Source organism: Mustela lutreola, chromosome 2, assembly GCF_030435805.1.
Source record: "Mustela lutreola isolate mMusLut2 chromosome 2, mMusLut2.pri, whole genome shotgun sequence".
Lineage (NCBI taxonomy): Eukaryota > Metazoa > Chordata > Mammalia > Carnivora > Mustelidae > Mustela > Mustela lutreola.
The window spans coordinates 69620654-69634139 of record NC_081291.1 but is presented as its reverse complement, the minus strand read 5'-3'; the positions used below and the strand labels follow the sequence as shown (position 1 = coordinate 69634139).

General features: G+C 39.4%; 1 protein-coding gene across 1 annotated transcript; it reads right to left on the bottom strand.

The window, feature by feature from the left end:
* Nucleotides 1-4436: 4436 nt before the first annotated feature.
* Nucleotides 4437-5242, bottom strand: LOC131824390 (small ribosomal subunit protein eS6-like). The gene has a single exon (XM_059162172.1). The coding sequence runs from the start codon at nt 5213-5215 to the stop codon at nt 4466-4468; it is 750 nt and encodes a 249-aa protein (XP_059018155.1). The 5' UTR covers nt 5216-5242; the 3' UTR covers nt 4437-4465.
* Between the last annotated feature and the right edge of the window lie 8244 nt (nt 5243-13486).

The following is a 13486-nucleotide window of genomic DNA, read 5'->3' as shown; positions in this document are numbered from 1 at the left end:
CACAACCCACGGAAATATAGACTTGCCATTTACTAAGCCAGAGAAAATTGTGAGGGAAGGAGTTGTGGCAGTGAAATAATGAATTTGGTTACTGATGAGATAAGTTTCAGATGTCCCATATTAATCTAGGCTCAGGAGAAAGATCTGTGGTTTAGAGGTAAATTGGGGGACATTGACATAAAAGTGTTTTATTTGTCACCAAGAGATAAGCTTGCCCGATGGGTAAGTTAACAGAGTAGAGAACAGGTTAGTGCTAGTAATATTTAAGAACTAGGAACACAGGAATGAAGTTGCAAAGAAGATGGGGAAGAGGAAGCCAGGAAGCCAGGGGCCAAGTTAGGAGCGAGGGTGAGATCACGGAATTCAGGTAAAGAAAATGTGTTTCACTCAGGGAGAGAATGGTTGAGAGCTGTATGTGTGTATCACGCATGCCTGAAACTAATTATATGTTTGGCTGGAGTTCACAGAACAGAGTTATTCTTAAGGTGGGAGTAGGAGCCATAGAGAGGCTCTATTTTAGCATGGAACCATGACTGGTGGAGAGAAGAAAGCATTTTAAATGAGAGATACCCCATATTAACAAGTCCTGTAAAATGCTTACCATGTGCCAGGTACTGTTCTCAGAAATTTACATATGTATTAAATATGTAAATATGAAATATTGCATATTACATATGTATTAAATATGTAAATATTAAATATGTAAATATGAAAACATACTCTTAAAAATCTATGAAATAGATACTGTTATTGTCTCTTGCTAGAGATAAGTGCTTGGGATTACACAAATAATATGAATTGGGGAATATGGTTTCAGAAAACATCTTCTTAACACCTTTATCCTGCTAGGTTTTTTTTTTTAATAATTTTTAAAATTTAAATTCAATTTAATTAACATACAGGGTGTTCTTAGTTTCAAAGGTAGAATTTAGTGTTTCATCGTTCCATCAAGTGCCCTCCTTAATGCTCATCCCAGTTACCCCATCCACACACCTACCTCCCCGCCAGCAACCCTCAGTTTGTTTCCTCTAGTTAAGAGTCTCTATGGTTTGTCTCCTTTTTTGTGGTCATCTAATTTTCTTTCCCCTCCCTTAGGCTCATCAGTTTTGTTTCTTAAATTCCACAGGTGAGTGAAATCATGATAATTGTCTTTCTCTGAATCACTTATTTCACTTAGCGTAATACCCTCTAGCTCCATCAACATCATTGCAATAGGCAAATTTTTGATGTTGAGTAATATTCATTTGTATGTATATGCCACATCTTCTTCATCCATTCTTCTGTCGTTGGCTCTTTCCATGATTTGGCTACTGTGGACCTTGCTGCTATAAACATTGGGATGCATCTGCCCCTTCACTCACCATGTTTGCATCCTTAGGATAAATACCTAATAGTGCAATTTCCAGGATACCACTGTTTTTAACGGTAAACCCATGGAGTTAAGAAAAGACTTAACTAGGTTGATAAACCATGGATAGACTAATTTGACTAGAGTGGAAGATTATTTTTACAAGAGCAAGCAAAGTTCAAAAGCAAGTGTAGGGCTATATCACATGATGTAGGCAGATCTTGATGGTTTTAGACTTTATTCTGGGGGCAAGAGGGGAACATTCACGTCTCTAAATGGTATAATTTTGAGTTAAGATTTCCTCGTTTTCTAAGGGACACATGACCTCTTAACAACCACAGATGGATACAAGTTTGGAATTTGAAACATTCTCACAAACCCTAACAGTTCAGAAATTGAGACTGGACATTTAAATGAGTTCTCTAAAGTCAAACAGCTATAGGCAGGGGCATCAGCAGGGCTGGACCCGAGTCTATGCCACTTAACCTCACACCTTTACCAGTGGAAGTTAATAATTAGACTATAACTAACTTAAAATTGGCCTGGATATAGTGACTTGGGTCTAGTTTTAATTTTTTTAATTTAATTTTATAATTTATTGTGAAATATTTTAACATAAATTCATAAAATAAATTTAATAGACACTTCATTTCAATTTGCAGCTTTAGGCCTAAGACCTTTAAGAACAAAGGTAATCCAATGAAACACTGTGGACTCTGAGAAACAGACTGCAGGTTTTGGAGGGGAGGGGGTGGGGAGTTGGGTGAGCTGGTGGTGGGTATTAAGGAGGGCACGTATTGCATGGAGCACTGGGTGTGGTGCATAAACAATGAATCTTGGAACACTGAAAAAAAAAAAAATAATATTACCAAAAAAAAAAAAGAAAGAACAAAGGTAATCCAGGGAGAATCACTCATAAAATGTTTAGTTGGTACGACAGACACAGCCAGTGTTCCGCCCACATCCTCTCTGATCCATGCATAGCAGTCCAAATTCTAATAGTCATCCCCACATTTTGTTATCGTTGCTGTTGTTTTTGGGAGGGGTTCCCTTGTTTGGGTTTCCAGAACCTACTTTGGTCATGTTCTTGGCAGGTTAGAGAGGACTGGGAGGTAATATTCTCTGGGAGTAGCCCCAAGACAATGACTGCTGGGTGTGGGGTATAAATGCCAAATCTTCCTCACCCCTTAGCCACGAAAATGAATTTCTCCCATGTGATTAATGTCCCATTGCTCACTCTGGTAGCTGACTGAACCAAGCCCCCTTTATGGATTTCCTTTCCCTTTACTTCCTCCTCTCTCTGCCAGTGTTACCTTCACTTCCTAAGTCAACTTTTTCACAACTCTGGTTTCAGTAATTGTTTCTAGAGGAACCTAAAAGAAGACAGTGCATATAATTTAAATGAAAATTAGTCCATTCCTCTTGCCCTTTTACACAAATAGAAGTTCTGTGTTCTGCTGATGATTACAGCGTTGACCTGTATTGTATGGTGGTGGAGAATGTGCCAGCTCTAATTTTTAATTTGCATTTCTTGTCATCCAGAAGATGAATGCAGGTCTTGACTTTCCTGCACACCTTCAGGAAAAGTCACTGATTTGTGGCCCTTTGTCATCTCATTTCAGCAACAGGGGCTCAGGTCATCAGGCCTGATAGGACACAGCAATTGCTGGCAAAAGACAGCGATGCAATTTCACATTCCTCTTTCTTAAGTAGAGAGCACACTAAATAAGCAAGGCAGTTGTTTCCAGTTTTAATTTAAATTAAAGGGCATTTGTGTCTTCGGCCAAGCTCTTGAAGCCACACTCTTGTGAGTTAATAACAGTGGGCTGGGCAAAGCGTTCCCTGATTTGCTGTGTTCCCTTTTCTCTGGGTAATGTCCCTCTGTGCTCATCACTGGTAATCTTAATTGTCATAGATAGATTCTTATGTCAATATGAAACATCACTATAAAAGTCCCCATTGAAGGAAGGGGATGAACAGATCCCTAAGACATTAATTACTTTTTAAAAAAAATTTTTTTTAATTTTATAATTTTTTATTTTTTATAAACATATAATATATTTTTATCCCCAGGGGTACAGATCTGTGAATCGCCAGGTTTACACACTTCACAGCACTCACTAAAGCACATACCCTCACCCATGTCCATAATCCCACCCCCCTTCACCCAACCCCCCTCCCCCCAGCAACCCTCAGTTTGTTTTGTGAGATTAAGAGTCACCTATGGTTTGTCTCCCTCCCAATCCCATCTTGTTTCATTTATTCTTCTCCTACCCCCTTAACCACCCATGTTGCATCACCACTTCCTTATATCAGGGAGATCATATGATAGTTGTCTTTCTACGCTTGACTTATTTTGCTAAGCATGATATGCTCTAGTTCCATCCACATTGTCGCAAATGGCAAGATTTCATTTCTTTTGATGGCTGCATAGTATTCCATTGTGTATACCACACCTTCTTTATCCATTCATCTGTTGATGGACATCTAGGTTCTTTCCATAGTTTGGATATTGTGGACATTGCTGCTATAAACATTTGGGTGCACATGCCCCTTCGGATCACTACATTTGTATCTTTAGGGTAAATACCCAGTAGTGCTATTGCTGGGTCATAGGGTAATTCTATTTTCAACATTTTGAGGAACCTCCATGTTGTTTTCCAGAGAGGTTAGATTCCCCTTTCTCCGCATCCTCGCCAGCATCTGTCATTTCCTGACTTGTTGATTTTAGCCATTCTGACTGGTGTGAGGTGATATCTCATTGTGGTTTTGATTTGTATTTCCCTGATGCCGAGTGATATGGAACACTTTTTCGCGTGTCGGTTGGCCATCTGGATGTCTTCTTTGCAGAAATGTCTGTTCATGTCCTCTGCCCATCTCTTGATTGGATTATTTGTTCTTTGGGTGTTGAGTTTGCTGATTTCTTTATAGATTTTGGACACTAGTCCTTTATCTGATATGTCGTTTGCAAATATCTTCTCCCATTCTGTCAGTTGTCTTTTGGTTTTGTTAACTGTTTCCTTTGCTGTGCAAAAGCTTTGATCTTGAAGAAATCCCAATAGTTCATTTTTTTTTTTTTAATGTCTGATCTTATTTTTTTGTCACTCTTAGAAAATCTCATTTTTGACTGGACTCAGACTTAGAGGTAGAAGCTCTCAGAGAGGACAGACTCCGTCTCTTGGCAATCTGTTCCTGGCGATTTTCTTTGGCCTCCTTCATTCTCTTGGCCAAAAGTTTAGCATATTCTGCAGCCTCTTCCTTGTTTTTCTTAGTGCGCTGTTTCTTCAGAGCAATACGCCGACGTTTGTGTTGGAGGACACGTGGAGTAACAAGACGCTGTATCTTGGGCGCTTTGGTTCTAGGTTTCTTACCTTCTTTGTTTAAGGGCTTTCTCACAACATACTGGCGGACATCATCTTCTTTAGAGAGATTGAAGAGTTTGCGGATTCTGCTGGCTCTTTTGGGCCCCAGGCGTCGAGGCACAGTAGTATCAGTGAGTCCAGGAATATCCTTCTCTCCTTTCTTTACAATGACCAAGTTGAGAACACTGAGATTGGCATCCACAATGCAACCCCGAACAGATTTGCGCTTTCTCTCTCCTGTCCTCCTTGGTCTGTAGCAGGAATGCCCCTTACTCAGCAGCAGGCGGACACGGCCATGGGTCAAGACACCCTGCTTCATGGGGAAGCCTTGTTTGTCATTGCCACCACTGATTCGGACCACATAACCCTTCCATTCTTCACCGAGGGCGTCCGCAGCAACTTCTGTGGCCATACGCTTCTCATAAAAGGTTCGAAGTTTGCGTTCATCGTCCACTTCAATGAGTTTCTGGCAGCCAGTAGCTGGGAAAGAGATGTTCAGCTTCATCCTGAAGCAGCCTAACGCCTCCCCAATAGTTCATTTTTGCCCTTGCTTCCCTTGCATTTGGCGATGTTCCTACGAAGATGTTGCTGTGGTTGAGGTCAAAGAGGTTGCTGCCTATGTTGTCCTCAAGGATTTTGATGGATTCCTTTCTCACATTGAGGTCCTTCATCCATTTTGAGTCTATTTTTGTGTGTGGTGTAAGGAAATGGTCCAATTTCATTTTTCTGCATGGGGCTGTCCAATATTCCCAACACCGCTTATTGAAGAGGCTGTCTTTTTTCCATTGGACATTCTTTCCTGCTTTGTTGAAGATTAGTTGACCATAGAGTTGAGGGTCTATTTCTGGGCTCTCTATTCTGTTCCATTGATCTATGTGTCTGTTTTTGTGCCAGTACCATGCTGTCTTGATAATGACAGCTTTGTAATAGAGCTTGAAATCCGGAATTGTGATGCCACCAACTTTGGCTTTCTTTTTAAATATTCCTTTGGCTATTGGAGGTCTTTTCTGGTTCCATATAAATTGTAGGATTATTTGTTCCATTTCTTTGAAAAAGATGGATGGTACTTTGATAGGAATTGCATTAAATGTGTAGATTGCTTTAGGTAGAATAGACATTTTCACAATATTTATTCTTCCAATCCAGGAGCATGGAACATTTTTTCATTTCTTTGTGTCTTCCTCAATTTCTTTCATGAGTACTTTATAGTTTTCTGAGTATAGATTCTGTGCCTCTTTGGTTAGGTTTATTACTAGGTATCTTATGGTTTGGGGTGCAATTGTAAATGGGATTGACTCCTTAATTTCTCTTTCTTCTGTCTTGTTGTTGGTGTAGAGAAATGCAACTGATTTCTGTGCATTGATTTTATATCCTGACACTTTACTGAATTCCTATACAAGTTCTAGCAGGTTTGGAGTGGAGTCTTTTGGGTTTTCCACATATAGTATCATATCATCTGCAAAGAGTGATAGTTTGACTTTTTCTTTGCTGATTTGGATGCCTTTAATGTTCTTTTGTTGTCTGATTGCTGAGGCTAGGACTTCTAGTACTATGTTGAAGAGCAGTGGTGATAATGGACATCCCTGCCATGTTTCTGACCTTAGCAGAAAAGCTTTCAGTTTTTCTCCATTGAGAATGATATTTGCAGTGGGTTTTTCATAGATGGCTTTGATGATATTGAGGTATGTGCCCTCTATCCCTACACTTTGAAGAGTTTTGATCAGGAAGGGATGCTGTACTTTGTCAAATGCTTTTTCAGCATCTATTGAGAGTATCATATGTTTCTTGTTCTTTCTTTTATTGATGTGTTGTATCACATTGAGTGATTTGCAGAAGTTGAACCAACCTTGCAGCCCTGGAATAAATCCAACTTGGTCGTGGTGAATAATCCTTTTAATGTACTGTTGAATTCTATTGGCTAGTATTTTGGTGAGAATTTTCACATCTGTGTTCATCAAGGATATTGGTCTATAGCTCTCTTTTTTGATTGGACCCTGGTCTGGTTTTGGGGTCAAGGTGATGCTGGCCTCATAAATGAGTTTGGAAGTTTTCCTTCCATTTCTATTTTTTGGAACAGTTTCAGGAGAATAGGAATTAGTTCTTCTTTAAATGTTTGGTAGAATTCCCCCGGAAAGCTGTCTTGCCCCCGGGCTTTTGTTTGTTTGGAGATCTTTAATGACTGTTTCAATCTCCTTACTGGTTATGGGTCTGTTCAGGCTTTCTATTTCTTTCTGGTCCAGTTGTGGCAGTTTATATGTTTCTAGGAATGCATCCATTTCTTCCAGATTGTCAAATTTGTTGGCGTAGAGTGGCTCATAGTATGTTCTTATAATTGTTTGTATTTCTTTGGTGTTAGTTGTGATCTCTCCTCTTTCATTAATGATTTTATTTATTTGGGTCCTTTCTCTTTTCTTTTTGATAAGTCGGGCCAGGGGTTTATTAATTTTATTAATTCTTTCAAAGAACCAGCTCCTAGTTTCATTGATTTGTTCTATTGTTTTTTTGGTTTCTATTTCATTGATTTCTGCTCTGATCTTTATGATTTCTCTTCTCCTGCTGGGTTTAGGGTTTCTTTCTTGTTCTTTCTCCAGCTCCTTTAGGTGTAGGGTTAGGTTGTGTACCTGAGACCTTTCTTGTTTCTTGAGAAAGGCTTGTACCATTATATATTTTCCTCTCAGGACTGCCTTTGTTGTGTCCCACAGATTTTGAACCGTTGTGTTTTCATTATCATTTGTTTCCATGAATTTTTCATTATCATTTGTTTCCATCATTTGTTTCTTGGTGGACCCATTCATTCTTTAGAAGAATGCTGTTTAGTCTCCATGTATTTGGGTTCTTTCCAAACTTCCTCTTGTGGTTGAGTTCTAGCTTCAGAGCATTGTGGTCTGAAAATATGCAGGGAATGATCCCAATCTTTTGATACCAGTTGAGTCTTGATTTAGACCGAGGATGTGATCTATTCTGGAGAATGTTCCATGTGCACTAGAGAAGAATCTGTATTCTGTTGCTTTGGGATGAAATGTTCTGAATATATCTGTGATGTCCATCTGGTCCAGTGTGTCGTTTAAGGCCTTTATTTCCTTGCTGATCTTTTGCTTGGATGATCTGTCCATTTCAGTGAGGGGAGTGTTAAAGTCCCCTACTATTATTGTATTATTGTTGATGTGTTTCTTTGATGTTGTTATTAATTGGTTTATATAGTTGGCTGCTCCCACGTTGGGAGCACAGACATTTAAAATTGTTAGATCTTATTGGACAGACCCTTTGAGTATGATATAGTGTCCTTCCTTATCTCTTATTATAGTCTTTGGCTTAAAATCTAATTGATCTGATATAAGGATTGCCACTCCTGCTTTCTTCAGATGTCCATTAGCATGGTAAATTCCTTTCCACCCCCTCACTTTAAATCTGGAGGTGTTTTCGGGCTTAAAATGTGTTCCTTGTAGGCAACATATAGATGGGTTTTGTTTTTTTATACATTCTGATACCCTGTGTCTTTTTATTGGGGCATTTAGCTCATTAACATTCAGGGTAACTATTGAGAGATATGAATTTAGTGTCATTGTATTTCCTGTAAGGTGACTGTTACTGTATATGGTCTCTGTTCCTTTCTGATCTACCACTTGTAGGCTCTCTCTTTGCTTAGAGGAGCCCTTTCAATATTTCCTGTAGAGCTGGTTTGGTGTTTGCAAATTCTTTCAGTTTTTGTTTGTCGTGGAAGCTTTTAATCTCTCCTTCTATTGCAATGATAGCCTAGCTGGATATAGTATTCTTGGCTGCATGTTTGTCTCGTTTAGTGCTCTGAATATATCGTGCCAGCTCTTTCTGGCCTGCCAGGTCTCTGTGGATAAGTCTGCTGCCAATCTAATATTTTTACCATTGTATATTACAGACTTCTTGTCCCGGGCTGCTTTCAGGATTTTCTCTTTTTCACTGAGACTTGTAAATTTTACTATTAGGTGACGGGGTGTGGGTCTATTCTTATTGATTTTGAGGGGTGTTCTCTGAACCTCCTGATTTTTGATGCTTGTTCCCTTTGCCATATTGGGGAAATTCTCCCCAATAATTCTCTCCAGTATCCCTTCTGCTCCCATCTCTCTTTCTTCTTCTGGAATCCCAATTATTCTAATGTTGTTTCATCTTATGGTGTCACTTATCTCTCGAATTCTCCCCTCGTGGTCCAGTAGCTGTTTGTCCCTCTTTTGCTCACCTTCTTTATTCTCAGTCATTTGGTCTTCTATATTGCTAATTCTTTCTTCTGCCTCATTTATCCTAGCATTGAGAGCCTCCATTTTTGATTGCACCTCATTAATAGCTTTTTTGATTTCAACTTGGTTAGATTTTAGTTCTTTTATTTCTCTAGAAAGGGTTTTTATATCTCCCGAGAGGGCTTCTCTAATATCTTCCATGCCTTTTTTGAGCCCGGCTAGAACCTTGAGAATTGTCATTCTGAACTCTAGATCTGACATATTAGCAATGTCTGTATTGATTAGTTCCCTAGCCTTCGGTACTGCCTCTTGTTCTTTTTTTTGTGGTGAATTTTTCCGCCTTGTCATTTTGTCCAGATAAGAGTATATGAAGGAGCAAGTAAAATACTAAAGGCGTGGCAACAACCCCAGGAAAATATGCTTTAACCAAATCAGAAGAGATCCCAAATCGTGAGGGGGGATAAAGGGGATAAAAAGAGGTTCAGAAAGAAAGAAAAAAAAAGGAAAGAAAGAAAAGAATTAAAAATAGAAAACAAATAACGAAAAGTATAAAAAAGAAAAAAAAAATATATTAGATAAACTAGTTAAAATACGTTAAAAAAGAGAAGGGTAAAAGTTAAATAAAATTTTAGCAGAAGAAGAGAAAAAACGTGAAAAAGAAAAATAATTAAATTAACTTCAAGACTAAAGAATCATAGGGAGACAGCCATGAGTTCCATGCTTTGCTGTCTCCTCCTCTGGAATTCAGCTGCTCTCCTTGGTATTGAAACCGCACTCCTTGGTAGGTGAACTTGGTCTCGGCTGGATTTCTTGTTGATCTTCTGGGGGAGTGGCCTGGTGTAGTGATTCTCAAGTGTCTTTGCCCCAGGCGGAATTGCACCGCTCTTATCACCGGCCATGCTGAGTAAGCCGCTTGGGTTTGCTTTCAGGAGCTTTAATTCCCTGAGCACTTTCCATAGAGTTCCGGAGGACGGGAATACAAATGGCGGCCTCCTGGTCTCCAGCCCGGAGGAGCTGAGAGCCCGGGGCCCCACTCCTCAGTGCGCCCTCAGAGAACAGCGCCCAGTAACTCCCGTCTGCCTGACCTCCGGCTGTGCTCCGAGCTCACCGAGCCTGTGACTGGTTCTATGTACCCCCGAGCTGGGAGCTCACTGTCGGCTCTGTTTCAGTAGCCGGTTTCCCCGTTCTAATACCTGTAAGGTCTGTGACACTCAGACATCCCCGATCCTTCTGTGACCCTGTGGAACCTGAGGCCATGCTGACCCCGCGTGGGCTTGACCCCGGTTTAGCCTCTGGAGCGATGTCCCTCAGCAGAACAGACTTTTAAAAGTCCGATTTTGTGCTCCGTTGCTCCGCCGGCCCCTCTCCCCAGGGTCTATCTTCCCGTCGCTTTGGATTCACTTCTCCGCCAGTCGTACCTTTTAGAAAGTGGTTGTTTTTCTCTTTCTAGAATTGCTGTTCTTCTTCTCTTCTATCTGCCGATGGATTTGTAGGTGCTTGCAATCTTTAGATAAGCTATCTAGCTGATCTCCTGCTAGCTGAAGTAGTCTCAGACTGCTACTTCTCCGCCATCTTGATTCCTCCCCCACATTAATTACTTAAAGAGATTTTATGAGCAACAGTTCTATCTCTAGTGGTTAAATAGACACATGGTTGAGAAACGAAGCTCTGAGGAAGGGAATCTGGGGTTTTATATCATGCAAAGCTTCAGATTCTGTCATATACATTATGTTATATAATTGCCCTTAAAGTTACTAATGAGCAAAATGAAGATCAGAGAGGTTGAGTGACTTGCCCAAAGCAACATGTTGTTTAGTGGTAGAGCCATTATCTAAATACAAGCCTCTCTGATTTAAAACCACAGTTTTATAACAACATTTTCTGCTTAAAAGTAAAGGGTGAAGAGAATAAATTGCTCCAACGTGAATTTTTCCCTACATTCCAGAATGTGAATTGATGCTGAGACAAGGTAACAGGTGACTTTGAGCCAAATAAGAAGGGATGGAGTGTTTTGTTCTCTTTTGTTTTATTTTTCAGACTTAGGATGTATTTGGGAGAAGAAATGAGTATCTTAAAAATTAACTTCAGTTACAGATATCAAAGGCTGCATCTCTGGCATGGAGCTAAGAATGACACAGGTAGAATCCAAGGAGGATGATAGTACCAAACCCAGTGTCCCCAGAGTGCAAAAGGTCTGACTGCTCTCTGGGCACACAGGCCATTCCTTGTAGTCCTGGGCCTGCAGCCCAGAGTGAAGCTGGTTCTGAAAACTGCAAAACCAAGACAACCTCCTCAGCCTCTGTAATCGATACTTTCTGCTGTGTAAGAAACTATCACAAAACTTAAGAGCTTAAAATAACCAGTATTAATTTAGCTCAAATGTCTATGTGTCAGTTGATTGGTTCTCTAGGACTAGGCTGGCTTGACTGATTTTTATTGGGATCACTCAAGCATTTGTTATCCCCTAACTAGCCTGGGCTGGTGACTGAATAATCAAGGGCAACTTCACTCCCATGTCTGGCAATTGACCAGCTCTTGTCCAGAGCAACAGATGTGACTGCACCTTGTGTCATTCAAATTCAGCGTGTTAGCCCAGGCTACTTCTCGTGAGAGAGAGATACAGTACCAGGAATATAAAATACAGAAAATCTCAATGGACATGTTTCCTCTGATGATAACATCTTGCAGAACTGTATAGTATAGTATCACAACCAAGATATTGACATTGATAACAATTTAGACACAATTTAATCACCATGGGATTCCTCTTACATCCCCTTTAGAGGCACAACTATTTCTCTCCTGCCCCTACCACTTCCTTAACTCATGACAAACAATGCTAGTCTGCTTTCCATTTCTATAATTTTGTCATTTCAAGAAGGTTATTCAATGGAATCGCAGAGTATATAACCTTTGCTTGAGATTCATCCAGGTTTTTGCATGTACCAGCAGTCATTTCTGTTTTACTGCTGAGTAATATTCATGATATTGCAGTCTGTTTAGCCATCTACCTATTGGAAGACCTGTGGGTTGCTTCCAGGTTTGGGGTATTTTGCATAAGACTTCTATAAATGTTTGTGCACAGGTGTTATGTGGACATAGTTGTTGTTTCTCTGGCATGCATGATGAGGAGCATAGTTGCTGAGCTATAAGATATTTGTACTTTTTTTTTAAGGAAATGATTATTTTTTAAGATTTTATTTATTTAACAGAGAGGGACAGCGAGAGAGGGAACACAAGCAGGGGGAGCAGGAGAGGGAGAAGCAGGCTTCCTTCAGCAGAGAGCCCAATGCAGGGCTTCATCCCAGGACCCTGAGATCATGAACTGAGCTGAAGGCAGACGCTTAACAACTGAGCCACCCAGACACCTCACACATTTAGTTTTTAAAGAACATTTCAAAATGTTTTTCGGAGTGGATGTATCATTTTACATTCCACCCAGCAACGGCGGTGATCCAGTTTCTCCGTGGCCTTGTCAGCATTGGTGCTGTCGGATAGATAGGTAGTGATGTATCACTGTGGTGTTCATTTGCATTTCCCTAATGGCTAATGATGAACATCTTTTCATGTACTTGTTTGTCATTTGCATATCTTCTTTGGTGAAATGTTTCTTTATATCTTATGTCAATATTCTAACTGGATTTTTAAAAATTTGTTGAGTTTGAGAGTTCTTTATATAGTCTGCATACTAGTGATTGTCACTTGCGTGGTTTGCAAATAGATTCTCCCAGACTGCAACTTATCTTTTCATCCTCTTCACAGGGTCTTTCAGAGAGCAAAAGTTTTTGATTTTGATGCAGTTCAGTGTAGCAATTTTTTAAAAACTCTTTCATGCTTTTTGTGTGATTGCTGAGAACTCTTCACCAAGTCCTGGGCCCTGAAGATTTTCTTCTATGTTTCTCTTCTACATTGTCTCCTACCAAAAATGTTAGCATTTTATGATCAATTTGAGTTAATTTTTGTATCAGTTTTGAGATTGGGGTCAAGGTTCATGGTTTCTATTTTTTTTTTTTGTCTGTGGATATCCAGTTCCTTAAACACCATTTGTTGAAGAGATTATTTTTTCCTACATTGAGTTAATTCTGTAACTTTTTTTGAAAAGCTGTTGGCTGTATTATTTTGTTGATATATATGTCTGTCCCTCACCAATACCACACAGTCTTGATTACTGTAGTTCATTATAATAAGAAAGGTAAAACTATTTCTCTAACTTTATTGTTCTTTTTCAGAATTCTCCTGTTAACTATTCTGTTTGTCTCTCCATATACATTTTAAAGTAATATCTATTATTTTACAAGAATAAATCTTACTGGGATTTTGATTGTAATTGTGCTGAAACTGTATAACAATTTGGGGAGAATTAGTATCTTTACATTGCTGAGCCTTCCAATCTATAAACACTGTATGATTCATTTATTTATATCTTTTGTTTTCTTTTCTCAGCATTTTATAGTTTTAACCATACAAATCCTGTACATGTTTTGTTAGATTTACATTGAAGTAATTCATTTTATGAGCAATTATAAATGGCATAAATGGTATTATGTTTTTAATTTCAGTCCAAGTAT